Source organism: Caloenas nicobarica, chromosome 2 (genome assembly GCF_036013445.1).
Source record: "Caloenas nicobarica isolate bCalNic1 chromosome 2, bCalNic1.hap1, whole genome shotgun sequence".
NCBI classification, from domain to species: domain Eukaryota; kingdom Metazoa; phylum Chordata; class Aves; order Columbiformes; family Columbidae; genus Caloenas; species Caloenas nicobarica.
Window position 1 is genome coordinate 120,339,786 of NC_088246.1, and position 17,896 is coordinate 120,357,681.

A 17,896-nucleotide genomic window follows, 5' to 3' on the forward strand; every position below is an offset into this window, starting at 1 on the left:
TAACATTGCAGCAGAGGTCTTGATCTAAGTCAGAATCACAGCATAAGAAAAGCTGACATATTTACTACTTTTTTTCTGATTTCAGGCTGATTTCAAGATGAATAGATTTTTTTTTTTCATTAAAAAGAGTGTTTTTTCTATATCAGAACTTACTGCTATTTTAGAGTGGTTTGTTTTTCTTCTACATTTAATAAAAAAGTGAAATACATGACGAAATTGCATTCCTGTCTTTTCCTCCCTCACAGAATGTAAAATACTAATTACTATCAGGTTGCTATGTGTTTTTCATTTTTTAGTCTTCATTCTGTTTCCAAATATCATGCCTTTTTCAAGGCTAACTTCTTCACATTTTCCAAGGTCACTAGAAAAAGTGCAGCTTCTTCTGCCACTCACTTTTCCAAAATTGCCTATACTTGCAAAAGTTATTTATTGAAAAGCAAAATGTATCTGAGAAAGATTTAAGGCAGTTCTGAAAAATCACATCAATATTCACTTAACTGTTCTGTGGGGAAAAAAAACATTTAAGAGCCTTAGGGAAACTGTTTCTAGATTATTATTTTTTTACAGATATGTGAGACGTATTGCAAAAAGTCAAAGTTGGCCAAAGAGAAACTTTGACCTTTTTCAACCAGGTTGCCCATCAGACTTACATTAGCTAACCACTAACAAGAGTAAGATGCTTAGAAAGGAAAGCGACCCGTCAACAGAGTTTGGGGTATAGTACAAAGCAACACCTGTTATTAATTGTAGATCTTCACATAACTGTCCTTGCGGTAATTTTCTTAATGCTCCCCACCTTATTAATCAAGATTAGGTATGCAACCCTGGACCAACAGACCCTCTTCTGCCAGAAGACGCTTACGACCTTTCTGGACATAAAAGGCCTAGAGGACTGAAAAGCAATGTAACTGCAAGGGCGGCTGGACCATTCAGCACTAAATTCCGTAAATAATGAAAGCGTCCTCTCTCTGAAGCTGAAACTTAAAAACAGAGGCCAGATATCTATCCCAAGAAAATTTAATGAGACAGATTTCACAAAACATAACCCCTTCTGAAAACCAGTCCCCACCGAAGTTGTTCGGCCACCTTATAGAAGCACTCCAAGCCACTAGACACATCTAAAGCATCAAAATCAACATGTGCACAGTTGCAAATCGTTAAAATGCCTCCAACAGTCAATTGGCACAACCAAATGCAGAAGCAGGGGAAACACATGGAGCTTGGTTATATGTTACTGAGGCTGGCGATAGGACAGAAGGAGCTGGGATGAAGAATGCTGGGATCTAACCAAGGAACTGCCTTCAGGCATAGTGTGACTCCTCTGACACATCCAAACTTTGGAGAAGTAAAAGCATTTCTGACTAGTCTTTTCTATCCAACACATAAGAACACTTTGCTCTTTCATACTATGGCTTTGTATTACAGTAGTGCCTAGGAAGGAGGATTTCCTTTTGCTTAAATGAAACGAAGAATCTCTTTGAGAATGGGAGTTTAAGACCTTGCTCTTGCATTGGGATACATATAGAAAAAATGGTATAACTTTAAAAAGGATACTATAAGATGCAGTTTCAAACTGAATGCAGAGAGACTGATGACAGGAGAATATGAAGATGGGCGGAAGCAGAACATAGGAAGAAAACATAATTATTAATTTAATTCAACCTCATTTGATTATCTCTAGCACCTAATTTTTTTCTGGACTGTAACTAAATAAATACATACCACATAACCACAGCACCTGCCTACTATCTTTTTTTAATTGGTAGTTTTCTATACAGACGCTGGGAAAATTCTAAAGCATGGATTTTAAAAACATTAGTGAAACAGGTCATTTGACCATTTCAGGGAGAATAATCCTCTTGTATAGCATATATAGGTCACAAAACATTTCATGTATATAAAGGAATTCTCATTATAGCAATCCTTGATAAAGAGGCAGTAATGTATTTTTTCTTTTGCTTATGAGCTAATGAAGAGAAAAAATGAAATATTTATTTAAGAACATCACGAACTTTAAGACATTCACAAAGTGCTACAGCAAAGCACAGGTGGAAGCACAACCTAGAGGTCCCATCCAAAAGTCAGTGATTTCAGGACTTGACAAACTTCCCTCACAACGGAAGGTTTTGAGCAAGATCATAGAATATAGTAAGAGAACATTCTCAATGTCCCGTAAGCAAGAGACAAAGGGAGGAGAAAAACAGTCTTAAAATTCATGACAAAAATTTTGCTGAGAGATATGCTTGTGTCAGAATGAAAATGGCATAATTACAAGCTGACCAGTCAAATGGAGAAAGCATCTCCAATGTAGAAAGGAGACTCCTCATTGGAATATTTGTAACAAGAAGCTATGCAAGCTGCCTTGGAGTCCACGGAAAATTATCTGTCATAAATAGAAGCAGAATAACTATAAGCAAACTCTTAAAAATATTAATACTAAGAAACACGTTAATTAATAATATGAACACTCATGAGACTGAGTCTTTCCCATTGCCTCAGAGCTAGAATTGGCCTGCTATGCAGCCAGAACTGTCACTTGGATTACAGATGGCAAATAACTGACAGAAGCAGGCTTCAGGCATGCTTTTTTATCTTTACCATGCAGTCTTACACTAATTTATCTTAATGTTTACATTTTCTCTTCACTTTACAATATGACACTCTTGGTAGCTGCACTGTTCCACGCACAGTCTGAACTGTCACATGCCATATATGAGATTATTTTCTTTTTCTCTTGTAACTAGATGCTCAAAATGTAGCATTCTGAACCTGAACAAAAAGAAAAACTTGTGTTTAATATGTCTACAGCAAAAGGCATCTCCTGTGGAGATTATCATCTGACATCCTATTTAATATAACAACGGTGGCACTACTGCTCCTGAGGAGATCATTATCCCGTTTTGCTATATTTGAGGACAACATCTGATTCAAATCAACACCAGCATGTCCTTTCATGATTGTTTTGAACAAATGTTATTATCCAGACAAAGGGATTTTTTTCCACTGTCACAAACGGCAAGTACATTTAAAATCCAGTCAAGTGCCTCTGTCCATGGTAGCATTTTTTTAAAACTGCTTATAATCAGAATCACAGAATCACAGAATGTCAGGGATTGGAAGAGACCTCGAAAGATCATCCAGTCCAATCCTCCCGCCAGAGCAGGAACACCCAGATGAGGTTACACAGGAAGGCGTCCAGGCGGGTTTTGAATGTCATAAGGGAGACGTTTCACTCCCTTCATCATCTTTGTTGCCCTGCGCTGGACTCTCTCCAGCAGTTCCCTGTCCTTCTTGAACTGAGGGGCCCAGAACTGGACACAATATTCCAGATGCGGTCTCACCAGGGCAGAGTACAGGGGAGGAGAACCTCTCTTGACCTACTAACCACCCTCCTTCTAATACACCCCAGGATGCCATTGGCCTTCTTGGCCACAAGGGCACAGTGCTGGCTCATGGTCATCTTGCTGACCACCAGGACCCCCAGGTCCCTTTCCCCTACACTGCTCTCCAACAGGTCGTTCCCCAACTTATACTGGAACCTGGGGTTGTTCCTATCCAGATGCAAGACTCTACACTTGCCCTTGTTATATTTCATTCAATTTTTCCCCACCCAACTCTCCAGCCTGTCCAGGTCTCGCTGGATGGCAGCACAGCCTTCTGGCGTGTCAGCCACTCCTCCCAGTTTGGAGACATCAGCAAACTTGCTGATAGTAGACTCTATTCCCTCATCCAAGTCATTGATGAATATATTGAATAGTACTGGTCCCAGTACTGACCCATGAGGCACTCCACTAGATACAGGCCTCCAACCAGACTCTGCCCCATTGACCACGACTCTCTGGCTTCTTTCCTTCAGCTAGTTCCCAGTCCACCTCACTACCCAATTGTCCAGACCACACTTCCTCAGTTTAGCAGCGAGGATGCTGTGGGAGACTGTGTCAAATGCTTTACTGAAATCAAGGCAGACCACATCCACTGCTTTACCATCATCTCTTCACCTGGTTATGTCCTCATAAAAGGCAATGAGGTTGGTTAACCATGACTTCCCCTTGGTGAAGCCATGTTGACTGCCCCCTGCCTTGAGATGGTGCCAAGGATAAGTTGTTCCATCACCTTTCCAGGGATGGAGGTTAGGCTGACTGGTCTATAGTTACCAGGGTCCTCCTTCTTGCCCTTTTTGAAGACTGGAGTGACATTAGTTTTCCTCCAATCCTCAGGCACCTCTCCCATTTCCCAAGACTTGGCAAAGATGATGGAGAGTGGCCTAGCAATGGCTTCAGCCAGTTCCCTCAGCACCCGTGGGTGCATCCCATCTGGACCCATGGATTTATGGATGTCCAGGTCGCTCAATTGCTCCCTAACCCAATCCTCATCAACTAAGGCAAACTCCTCCATTGCCCTGCCTTCCTCTGGGGCCTCAAGGGTACAGGGCTCCTCAGGACAGCCTCAGGCAGTGTAGACAGAGACAAAGAAGGCATTCAGTAACTCTGCCTTCTCTGTATCTTCTGTCACCAGGGCACCCACCCCATTCATCAGTGTGTCTACATTGCCTCTAGTGTTAGTTTTATCTGCCATGTATTTGAAGAAGCTCCTTCTGTTGTCCTTGACCCCTCTCGCAAGGTTTAATTCTAAGGAGGCCTTAGCTTTCCTAGTTGCCTCCCTTCATCCTCTGACAACAGCCTTATATTCTTCCCAAGTGGCCAGCCCCTCCTTCCATGACCTGTAAACTCTCCTCTTCCACTTGAGCTTGCCCAGCAGTTCCCTGTTTAACCAAACAGATCTCCTGGTTCCCTTCCTTGACTTTCTACATGTTGGGATGCTCTGATCTTGAGCTTGGAAGAAGCAGTCCTTGAATGCTAACCAACTGTCTTGGGTCCCTTTACCTTCAAGTACCCTTGCCCACGGGATTTCCCCTAGCAATTGCCTGAAAAGGCCAAAGTTGGCCCTACTGAAGTACAGGGTTGCAATTCTGCTTGGTATTCTGTTCCTGCCGCATGAGATCCTGAACTCCACCATCTCATGGTCGCTGCAGCCAAGGCAGAAGATACTGATACAGTAATTTAGAAATTAGAAAATAATTAAAACCAACAAATGGATATGTATTACATTTTAGAATTATTCCAGGCAAAAACTTAAACCACCATTTATTCTCTTAGGAAGTTAATGGGAGCTCCTCCAAAGACTTTGGATAGTCTTTGACTGGTTTTCCTACCTGCGAACAGGGAAGCCAGACAGATTTCCCTTGAGGCCCAAGAAGGCTGAAAACTTTGGCTTGAGCTCCAGTGCCTTGTCACTTTTCATTCACAGGCAGCAGAGTCAATATTTTAGAGGGTAATTTGTTTGTTTAAAAAGAAATAAAGCCCTTCATAAACTGTCGTGGAATGTTATTTAAAAAAAGGGAATATTTCTAAACTATAAAGATTGCCTATTTGGGTCACGTTCCTGGTAACCTCTGCTCCTTTTCCCCTCCCTGGAATAAATTTGATCCTGCAACATTTATTCATATGAAAATAACATTTGCAAACGTGCACTGAATTCAAGCCAGCCTTGCTCTTATGGGTCAGCTGGGTCATATTGCAAAACAGTTGTACAAGTCTTTCAGATGACAAAAAATGAGCCAGTTTATGTAACTGCTCCTCAGTGTGAATAATGACAGTAATGAGGCCATAAAGTGAGGACACTTGCTAGCATCAACTAATTTTGTAAGTATTTTCAATTGAAAGTACAGCAAAATAAAAATATTTGGCACCATGAAAGCTGAGCTTGATGTTACTGCATTATGAGTAGATGCGATTTCAGGCTACTTAGTGTATTGTAGAAAATATTTACTTTCTGGTTTTCCTTATTGTATTTTACAAGGCGATACAATCTGACAGGTACACCAACAGTCAATCTTTGGTACTTTTGTATCTACAGATGTCCTTTATTCTATCTGTCTCTCTTCATCTGCATTTCCATTGTTCAGAAACAGTGTTATCTCCATGTTTCAAACAATAAAACCATGCAGTCAATTAGAATCACAAACACATACAAAAATTATTTTCTGTTTTTGCTTTTTGTGTTATCCAATAGTGGTCCTGCCCTACAAATAAACCTGATATTTTGTTCTCAAAGCTGTCAGCTAACATCTTAAACAGCATATGGAAATCATAAGTATTCTGCAGAGACTGCAGGAAAGAGAAAGACAGAGAGAAAGAGAGAAACAGTAAAATTCAATCATCTCCAGTAATTTTTTAATGTAATCAGTGGGTTTGCAGATGATTCATTAAAAAAAAATGATATGTTTAAACACTAAACGATATCTATTTGTAATGATGAGGTGATTTTACTGTCATCTAAAGGCAAGAGAGATAGCTAAGACACATCAAATATAAGGTGTGTAGCTACCTAGTTTCTTCCAGCTTTCCAGGGTTTTGGAAATATAAAAGTTTTTTAGAGATAATGAACCTGCCAATTAGTGAGAAGACTTATTATTTACCCATTTGTGTGCTACTGAGTAATATATTAAAATATTCATGTCTGAAAACGCCGACAGTTGTATACCACTATAGCTTTCATGGTCTTTGATTCAGTTACAATTACTAAACCATTGGGATGCTCAAACTATAAGCTTGATGTCTGTGTTTTAAAACCATTTAATGTGTTTTGCACACCTATATGTCAACTGAAAGATTTCAAAGCAGTAACTGTTACTGATGGGTAATAGGCTAAAATGTACAAGAAGAAAAAACATTGCCAGTGTGGCATTACTACACTGGGCATTTGCTTTGGGTACAGCATTTCTCTAGAAGGATCTAATTTTTAGAGAGCTCACAGAAATCAAGTTACCAGGGGCATTTAAAAGAATAATCCATCTTACTGCAAGACTTTTCCAGGCAAAAAAATCTCTAACTGTAACCCAAAGTAGGAAATAAGTCGCTATATATGCCATCATTTGTTCTCCTTCCTTATGCTTTGTTTTGTTCTTCTTTTCCTAAACATTTGTACTAGTTCATCTCAGGAACTCTGTTGTCTCAAAGCATTTTTAAACCAGTGAACAAAGGGAATAAATTCAGGAAGAATGAAGGAGGGGAAAAGAAACCTCTGACCTGGTATTACCGAAAAAATACACAAACAAAAAAAAGACACTAAGATGAAAACAAAATAGTGCCATGGATTTACATATGGGGTTTTGATGGAAACTAGGGCTGGGTTTTAAATCAAAACTCACCATCTCAAAACCACTTCTTTTCATCCGCCTGCAGGACTTGAGGTAAGTACGTATGCGTTTTCTGGCACGCTCTTGATACTCAGGGAATTGTCGCCTGCATGAGTCAATGATAGCCTGGATCTTTTCTTTGGGCTGCTTAGAGATTGGGACCATTCGGTCCAAGTTTTCATCTACAAACAGCCTGACAAACATCTGTTGGCAAGAGGGAGACAGAGGAGATGGGTTTGGAGGGCGGCTCTCTTCTCTTTCTAGCTTCCTGTCTTGATTACTGATAGGAAGACATTTTTTTCTATCCAGTGAAGAGCTTTGTAATGGGAAGCCAGAAATATTAAGCAAACAGTTCTTTAAAGGGTTATTTTAGGGGGCTGATTAAAAAAAAAAATAGACAAGAAAAGAAGAGTCTATAGGATACAGAACTTGTGAGATAAACCAGAACAGACTGTGAAAATAGACACTACTTAAGTTTCATTATTAACAATAAGCTGTGATTGCTAATCATTTTATTGAACTGAATCTCACTTTTTCTTTGTTTGAACAATTGCTTGGGTTTTCATGCATAATTACACACATTGGGAAAGCAGCTGACCACTGGAAAGGTCTTCTGATAAACTAGCTACAGCCCCTTTCCATTCAATGGGTGACCATGCACATACACACATCCACATACACACACACACAGGCGCACACGTACACATATAAAACAAAGCTTTGTTTTCCTCACTGGTAAAGATGGCACTCTGTCTTAAAATTCTAAATAAAACACAATAAATCTGTTGTCTGTTGGCAAGAGTTTAATGTGCATTAAAATAATAATTGAAATAAATCCTGCAAATTAAATTAATGTGCCTTCAATATTGTCAAACTTACCCATAAATAAAAATATAAAAGGAATAGTAGAAGTAAACAAGGCAACGAGTGCAAGAGGACTTACATTAAAAGCTTTCAGCCGTTCTGCTTCTACCCCATCTGATTCATTAACCTTCTCAGGATCTTCCTGCTCATCATGGTCATCCTCATCCTCATCTCCTCGATTCAGAGACAGGTCTTCAGCACCTCTGTCTACACTCTCATTCTTGCCAGAGTCATAGCTTGAATAGCTATGTGCAGGGGACTGAAAACAGACAAAAAGAATATGTTTGTAAAAATTCACCATGGAAATCAGGTCTACTCATCAAAAAAGCTTTATAAATACTTAAAGAATTCCATGGTTTCTTTTTATTCTTTGTTCAACATAAAGTGCTCATAAGAGCAAACAATTCACAATAACATTCATGTCAGTGCTTTAAAAAATGTGACCAGCTGCAAATTCAGTAATTAACAAATGAATTACCTAGGATAATTGCAGTCAACATGAGATTTTTGCCATACAGCCTTGTTTAAGCACTACATACAGAAGTTTCTTACAAATACCATCTTCTTTGTATTAGCCAAGATTGAAATAAGGGGCAGCTGATTTGCACAAGACTCTAAAGGATTAAAAATTAACAGTTTAAGTCAAAGAGGATTTAAGTAGGAAACACTGATATTAATCCAATCAATATGAAATATTATCAAGAGCTGCAACAAGTTATTCAAAACGTAAAGGTGATTATGTCCTAGTTTCACTTGCAATAACCCAGAATGAATTAGAGATGTGTAGCTTTATTAACATTTTGAATGATCTCCTGAGAATCATATAGTAAACCCATTTTCTATTTGCATATGAGCATTTAGAATTTTCCCCCAAGGAGAACATTCAGCTTGCTGGATAAATCAGATGACCATCTCATTAAGGTGTATCCACTTTTAGGACCAAAAAGTTTTCAATTACCAAAAGTTGATACAGTGCATTTTCCCTTGTAATATCAAGATTTCAGTTAACCATTTCCTCTGTACGCACTTCAAACTGACCACAAAAAGACATCAGTAATAAAAAGCCCTCTACAACTTAGCACTTTAAGATCAAAGCTTTCCCCCAGTCACACAAAAGTTTTGAAGAATATCTTCACCAGAGCCATCAGATTCACATTTAGGTAATTCAGAGCAAAATTCTACATTTATAATATTTTAGTCCTGTAATATTTCAATATTTTCCTCTCTTACTTCAAAGCATACTGTAGTCTATTAACTTCAGAGAGTCCTGAATCAGGTGCTACATGGTGAACCTCACCTATATGCTTTTCTTAGGTGCCTCCTGCCTAAATGTCACCAAAAGTCAGGAGCATAAAGCCCGAACCAAAAATACATTTCAGATACTTAAAATCACATGCCTTCATCAACATTCTGAGCCCCCTAAAATTCTCTTTATTTCAGGGGTGTTTTCACCAATCTCGGGATGAAGCTGGGCAGTGACATAGGAGGCAAAGGCCAACAAAACCATTCATCTTCGAGGTATACTTTTTCCTTTATATTCTTACTCCAACTTATTTTTTTCTTTCTCTGTTTTCATTTTCAGCTTATGCTGGCCCTCTATACACCTTCACTTTGCAGTAACTCCCATTCATTTCCTTGCCTTAACAGCACTCATTCTCCAAGGTTTCCTTTTTTATCTATCCTCCCCAGACAATATTTTCACAGTACAAGTTCCCTGGAGTTCCACTTTCTAATCCCTAATGATCCCGACATCAGATCTTGCAGCCTCTCTCATCCCCTTCCTTGAGCCTCTTCACCCTCTAGATCAGGAGTGTCAAACTCCTTTTCACCGGGGGCCACATCAGCTTTGCGGTTGCCTTCAGAGGGCTGAATGTAATTTTAGGACTGTATTAATGTAAGATCTAGACCACTTTCCATTCCCTAGACTCTTATAGCAGACATAGGGTGAATGAGAAAACATCAGAAGAGCCAGTCTCTGGATACGAACACCTACAACAAGTAGCAAGCTCAGCATCACCTCTACTCTTCCTACAGCCTATGACTGCATAGTTACAAGGCAAGAAATTAGCCAGGGTTCAGGATGGCAGCCATGAGATGAAATGGGAAGACTTGGGAGACCAGCAAAAAAAACCTGTTCCTTTTCTTGACACACTGATATTTTGTTCTGGGAAGATGATGAATATCTACATTGCTGCCCACTTGGATAGCTCTTCCTTGCAGGAGGTGTTGAATCCATTGAATTATGAGGCTCCAGAAGAACGTGGTTCTATTCCGACAGGAGATCATGGCTGTAACTTCACAGAGTGTCTAGCATATATAAGCACCAGTATTTAACCTGGCCAATGGCTACTAGAATGCAAACAGCTACAGCCTCGTAGCCTGTCATGAAGGAGTAAGAAGAGTGATTTTCATTGATCTTGAAGAGATTCCCAGAAGAAAATTTTTAAAGAAGAAAGAACAATTAATGAATTGTTACAATTATTGTAATCGTCTGCAAGTGCTATGCAGCAGAAAACCTGACCTAGACTGCAAGGCTTGTTCTTCCGTACTTCTTTGTTTCACCTTGTATGACAGCTATACAGCATGCAGAGGGCTTCTAGACAATCAAAAAACCACTTCATATGCTAGGTGCCACAAAAAGCTGCAGTAAGCAGAAGTTACTGCCCTGAAGAACTCTACTGTCTGAAACTCTTCTTCTGAAAACACTTGATTTCGCATGAGTCATTTCATCAGACTAAATCCAATTAGACTACTCATGTGCACGAAGCTAAGCAGATGCAAAACCGATTTCAGTACATACATATGTTTGGGCTGGATGCCAAGACCATACATTATGTACCAGGATTGAGATATGCTTTTGTGAAGGAAATAAATTCAGGCCAAAATGGATTAGATATGTCTCTCAAAAATGTAATAGTGATTTTTTTTTTTTAAAGAAAGCATTGCAAAGATCTTTGTCCAATGTCGTCTCCAAAATATTCATTTCAAGAACAACCTTAGCATCATAAATGAACCACGGAGAGTAACATACTCTGAGAAAGTTGCAAGGCAGGAATCCATATTTATTCATGGTGGTTTTGAAGACGGTATACAGTACCACCAAAAAAAGTGGGGTTTTTTTCCTAGCTGTTGCATCAGCAAACTGAGGGAAAATGTTACAAAAGCTCAGTTAAGAATAAAATTTCTACCTTGCTGTATTTCTGCACAGATGAATATTGAGTCAGAGAAGGAACAGACTGTTTCTCTCACTTGTGTTGACTCTGCAGTTGTGCAAAAGCCAATAAGCATTTTCTTTTGGTACTCTGTTAAGCAGCTGCAGTGCTAAACAAACATGGCGTAGGACAGCAGAAAAAAACTTTTCCTTAGTACACGTTCCCCAATTTGATGTCTTGCACTGTCCTTTCAAAAGGCTGCTCCCACCTTTGTCAGACAGGAACCTGCTAATTCAGATTCCTGTACACCCCTTATCACATCCATTTTTGTGGTCTGGCAGTGGACTAGACTGGAGAAGTGATGTTAGTTAAAATGTTTTTGGTGTGATATTCTTCTCTTTTTCCAGTCTATTTCAGACCAGGATCAGTTCTTGGATCCAGTTCACCACCTGAGAGCACAAACCTTTGTGTTGACAAGAGAGTGTGAGCAGGGAAGGGACAGAAGGAGTATACACATTTCTGCTGGCAGCAATGCAAGATCAGAGCAATCATGGAGTAAAAGCATTAATAAACACAAGATGTCTCACAGGTGAAACCTCTGTGCTTAACAAATGTGTGTTGGAAAAGAAAGTGACAGCAATGTAAAATGAGAAATTATTCAAGGAGACCAAATAAGGCCCAGGCTAAGGCCAAGAGTATTGCCTTCCCCAAACATTTAGGTGATTATAAAGTTGTCTTAAAAATAGAGAGATGTTGATATATTCTGGCCACTTTGTCCTTGCCCTTTTCTGAAGGTTCTGAGTTCATTATTTTAATACCTTCCTTGCAATAAGTATTAGACATTTCTGCTTTATAAAAATCAAAGTAAAGGCTCTTGCCTAACAACCTGCTTTCGGGAGCTTGTGACAAGAAATATCAACACCTTTCCAATACATTATAAGTCAGCAACAAAAGTCACCTGAAGTAAGGTAAGTGTCAATTCGTACAATAAAAGACCTGGGAGGACATCCCAAGGTCATGCAGTACATCTTCCTGCCACAGAACAAGGTCAGAAAATTGTTCCCGTCCACTGTTTGTCTGGTTGTTATCTTAAGACTTCCAGTCACAGAGATGCCATGTCCTCTAGACAATCTGCATCAGTGTTTCACTGTCTGCGGAATTATTAAAATATTCTTAACACCCACCTCTGACTTTCACAAACAGTGCTAAAACTATTTCTTTTTCACCTATCTACCACATACTGCAATGGAGGACAGGTGTACCTGGAGAAGAGAGAATTCCATATTTACAAGAATCTTTCAGACATTCAAGGACTGTCATCATGTCCCCTCCCCTCAAACTTCTCTTCCTGACAAATTCATTCATGCTACGAAACTCATGTTTTCCAGATTCATAATTATTATCACTGGTCTGCTCTGGATGTTCTTTATTTGGTCTGAAACTTTCTCAAAAGACAACTCCCAAAACTCCAAATTGTATTCCATTTGAGGCCTTTCTATGAAAAACACATTATTTTATCGCTTGACTGATTTTTAATATGCTTACAGCAGAAAAAGCTTACCCTTTTCTAACATTTGCAAGAGAAAATACCCCATATATGCAAAAGACAGTAATGCAGAAACCCCATAGCTGCCAACAGAAGTCATGCTGTTATTTTGTGAGAAATAAAGCAGAAGTAATCCAGAACATTAATAAAAATAAAGTCTACTATAGTGTCCCAATGCCTGGTAGCCTCAGACACTGGTATATGGCCATCAGACATGGTTTGGAGAATGATGCCACATTAACTCATCACAGGAGGTTTCTCCCAGCAACTGATAGCAGAAGACTCTTGGCTCTCTCAGTGAGTGTACAAAGAAGGCTATAGATTACTGGATTAAAAATTATTCAGTGATGGAATGTTAATTACTGAGGCTGGTTATTTGTAATGCCCAAAAATTAGAAAAATCATGGCTTTGTGATTTTTTTAAAAATGCCACAAGGGAACAAAAGACCCCACCTTTTCAGGGAAAAAAAGCCCCTGAAGGAAGCATAGCAGTTGTTTGTTTTTTTTTTTTTTTCTTTTTCCTTTTGTAATGAAGCTTCATTTTTCACATTTAAATTACATTTTACATTTACACTTAGTTGGATAGTGTATAATTCTTTCAGTTGTTACACTAGACACTTGTGAACGCCAGCATTCCTGTGAGCTGCCTCCATACTGCATGGAAAGGAGTTGTGAGGTAGGCAGAGATGAAAACACTCTACTGGCTATACATGATTCTCTTCTAGAAATCAGCCTCCATATTTATAAGAGTTACTAAACAAAATAGTTGAGTAAATAAAACCACAATCTAAAGATGACAGAGTTCTACTCATCCCCTCAGTGCTACTTCCAATCTTCTTCCTTTTCTTTCTACATCTCAGTCTTTTCCCCTGTACCACTGAATACACAAAAGTCTACGATTTCAGCAATTACTCTTGCAAATTAGGGGTGCTTATTTTCCCATGTGCTATTGTGTATACATATTTTTATAAAAACCACTCCTATGATACAGAAAGGGATAAGAATACTCCAAGTGATAGGACAAGAGGAAATGGACTCAAGTTGTGCCAGGGGAAGTTCAGATTGGGTATTAGGAAAAAAATCTTCATGGAAAGGGTTATCAGGCATTGGAACAGGCTGCCCAGGGAAGTGGTGGAGTCACCATCCCTGGAGGTGTTTAAAAGACGTATAGACGAGGTTCTTAGGGACATGGTTTAGTGCTAGAGTTAGGTTAGGTCATGATTTGACTCGATGATCCCGAGAGTCTCTTCCAACCAAAATGATTCTATGATGACACCAGCTTTGACTGCTTCGAAGAGTCTCTTTTTCCAGAATTGTCAATTAAATTAGAAATTGATTTTAATTTTTTATTTCACATTTACATACTTAACTGATTCTAAATATGACAAGGTTTTTGAAAAAAAGTGTAACACACTGTTTTTTGGTGAACTGACTGTCAGAAGCATGCATTTTATTTGACATAGAAAAAAACTAAAAGGTTAAGCCTGTAACATTAAAGGAAGATTTATGTCCTATATTTTCCTCTTAAAGTTATATTTCAAATGAATATTGGATTCTTAGAGTTCCAATTTCCTGTGCAAACTGTAAATTTTTCATATTGCATGGAACTTGACCACAAGAGGTAGTGTTTTCTTGGGGTTTTTTTACATTAGATGTATAACATATGTAATATAAATAACACATTAGAAAACATAAAATACGTTTGGGACATGCGTGCCTTTTTAGTATTAAACGAGATGAAACTATGAATTAGAACATTCCTATCTTTTTCTCCTCAATTCAAATGGTAAAGCAGGAGGTATAACTGGAAAACTAAGTTTCAGCTATTAGCCTAAGCAATCCTCTTTCAGTTTTTATAGATAGAAGTCCAGCCCTCTATTACTTTTCATTAATAAGCCATTTTTTCTACAGTCCCTCTCAAATTCTATGCCTTTCTCTCTTCCAGACTTTACCCTTATGATCTTTTTTACGCAGCTCCTTTAAATCATCATACTGTCATGTGTGTGGAACTCTGCTGGCCATCATTTTTCCTCAATACAGAAAAGACTCCGAAGTCACAAATACAATTCCAGCATCTCACCATTTGTTTCAAGATCCAATTAACCTCATTTTTATAAACTTGTCATGCATTTGCTCATCTTACCCATTTCTTTGCATCTGACTACAACCAGTTTGTTACCCTTGTTACACCACCATTGGCCTTTCCAGCTCCTTCATAAAATTTCACCCTTGATAATGTGAAGGCGTCACTGCGTATAATTCTGCTATTTGGAGCATGAGGATAACGGCAATTTTACTGGAAGAATGGAGAGCTGAAATCTAGGGTTTCAAAGGTTTAACTCTATAAAAACGTTACCTAACATGTAAAGTGTTGTGGAGCAGATTGAAAAAGACGTTTTTACATAAAACGTGTATTACACTGAAATATTAAAAAATCTTTTCTGTTTGGTCTATGTTAACAATTTCAGCTCTAGAAAGACAACTGTTCAGTTATTTACAATAGGAACTAAGAAATAAAAATATTTTTCTCCTGAATTATCTTTGACATGGTCTCTTCTCCAGAGTCATTGTTTTTACAGTAGTTACTGGGAGGACAGTGACTGTTCCTGTGACTGTTTACTTGTTCTTTCTCAGTAATTAGCCAGTCTATATCATATTATCTGTTTGCTTATATTAATAATATTCCTTTCAACAGAAGCACATTATTAGCAATAAACAGAGTAAACTGTGACTTACCCAGACACTTTCATCCCAGCAGGATTTATCTGGACAGATAGAAGCTTGGATAATTGAAAGATAAGAAATAATTGAAAGACCCCCTGAAATACAGATCTTCCTGTGGCATATTTTCTCCTTTAGATAAAAAATAATCTAGCCTGGGTCTGTCCCCACTGGTATTGATTGACATTATTGAAATACATCACTTTGCCCTAATAGAAATAACCTCAGACATTCAGTAGAGAGTAAAAACAGAGACGTAACTGAGAATGCTCAGTCAAGTAGATGAATGAAGAATATTTAGAGGTGATAGTTTAATGAGTTTCTTTCTAATCAATCTATAACCAATCTCCTATTACCTGATTCAGCACCTTCAGGAGGGCTCGTAATCCTTCTCCAGCCATTCTGGAGGGAGAGAATTCTTGGAGGATCGGAATAAGCGTGTCCAAACCTCCCTGGCCCAGCAGTGTTGAGGGTACCAGGCCAGAACCGATTTAACAGTCCAGGAGACTTGCCTACTTCCCACAGCTTCTGTTTTACAAATTTGTTTTATTAATGACTTCTAGAACTCCTGTCACTGATGTTGGAAGACAGGTATCTTCAACCAAATACTAAAAACCCTAGTTATACAATGCCCAATTACTGGTCATATGGCAAAATGTGGCTGCTGTGTTTTTGGCAGAACATACAATGTCCTTTGTGGGAGTTGAACAGTCAAAGCTAAATGGTGACAGACTCAAATAAAAGCCTAAATTATTTTTGGCATCATACACCATTATTTTGAAGCCTTGAAAGGATCTGACAGTGTTTCTGTGAATTTGAGAAACAGAGGCTGCCATGTAGGAAAGCCCCATCACAAACTTCTGAATTTCTGCAAACCGTGACCTGATAGAAGGTTTAAACATTTCCTATAGTACACACAAAACCAAACCAGAAGATGTGAATGAAGATGTTATACTCTTGTAAGAGCCTACCTTACAGAAAAAAGAAAACCTACCTTATTATCAAAGGTAAGGAATCTTCAGGAGTGGTCTCCTAAGAACAGCATTAGCACAGTTTGCAGGTACTACCACAGTTCTGTGAAGCCGAGAGCCTGAGAGTGCCCTATGTAGTTCTTGTGCTTTTGTCAAAATGCATCAATCAAAAACTACTATTGGAAAACTATAATTTCTAATTTTTTATGACATTTTGACCTTTTGCCAAGAACCTTTACAGATTCCACCCGGATTCCAGAGTCTTCCATTCATCAAAGCTTTTTCCTTTTTTTGTGTTCCTTTTTAAATGAAATAGTGACAGTTTATATGAGGTTCAGGGAACATTTTTCTCACAAAATACATGTCACTGACTACTGAGGTTTACATTACAGCCAGTTAGTGAGCATTTTTGATGACCCATTCTCTGGTCAATTGTTAGATTGGCTGGTAAGAGCTACAAACTATTCTGCAAAAACACTGGGCTATTAATTTCTTCTTGTTCTATTTAAATGGAGAATGAAACCTCTAACGTCAGCAACACAATTAGGAGGCAACTAAGATGAAGAAGACCTATATAAACCAGAATATCACAATGACGATCACAGCGCAAGCCTCAAGACTCTCATTCCTCTCTTTGCAGCCTGTCCACATCTAAGTGACAGAAGAGTAAGACATAGTACGTCAGCAGGGGTACAACAAACAGTTGAGTTTCACAGGAACTGTCCTGCAAGGAAACAGCAGAATCCCTGACAAAATACAATCTATCCTTCAAAGAGACCACTTGCTGGCCAATGGTGCTACCCGTATTGTTAGAAAATATCTCAAACCGCTGCTAGCTTTCAAAACAAAAGTAGTTGCTGAATACACCTGCAGTCATGGCCTCTGAAATCTTACTTAGGTATGACATTATTGTCAGCAAAAGCAGGAACTGAGATACAGGAGTGAAATAATTCCTTGAGTAATAGTTTAAATGTTCTAAGCTTACTGTTTTATTTCTAGAATTTTTATTGCTTAGCGGTATCTGTATGTGGGGAAATAATGTGATCATAAATACAGAGAAGCAGGGGGTTTTGTTAACATGGCATAATCAGATGTTATATTTCAATCTTGATCATATTGCTGCTGGAAAACCTAAGTAAAAGAATCTTCTTCCTCACTTTAGCAGTGAGGAATACAAACCACATGCAATTCACTGCTTTAGTCATGGGCCCCTTGTCAAACATCTACAATGAACTAGAAAACTGCCACAATCTTCATTCTTCTTTTTCTTCCTTTGCTATTCCTTCTGTTCATGCCACTTGGTTCAGTTTAAACCATTTTTCCCAAGCTGCTTTCTCCTAAAATCTTTCATTCTTTTCTTTCTCTTTGAACTCATTATGCCTTTAGTTCTTATTGCTTCATTCTCCTTTTGTGTTGTTCTCTTGACTCTCACATTATTTCCTTC

At 38.5% G+C, this 17,896-nt stretch overlaps 1 protein-coding gene across 6 annotated transcripts in view; it reads right to left on the reverse strand.

Moving 5' to 3' along the window:
* NOL4 (nucleolar protein 4) overlaps nt 1-17,896 on the reverse strand; it is a 191,835-nt gene that overhangs the window by 39,263 nt on the left and 134,676 nt on the right. For 3 of the 6 annotated variants that reach the window (XM_065628607.1, XM_065628605.1, XM_065628606.1), the window contains 2 exons: nt 8,142-8,321; nt 7,211-7,402 (listed from right to left, as the gene is read on the reverse strand). In XM_065628607.1, coding sequence (XP_065484679.1) covers nt 7,211-7,402; nt 8,142-8,321 — 372 coding nt within the window. The remainder of the gene's footprint in view (nt 1-7,210; nt 7,403-8,141; nt 8,322-17,896) is intronic. The other 3 variants (XM_065628610.1, XM_065628609.1, XM_065628608.1) reach the window with 1 other exon arrangement.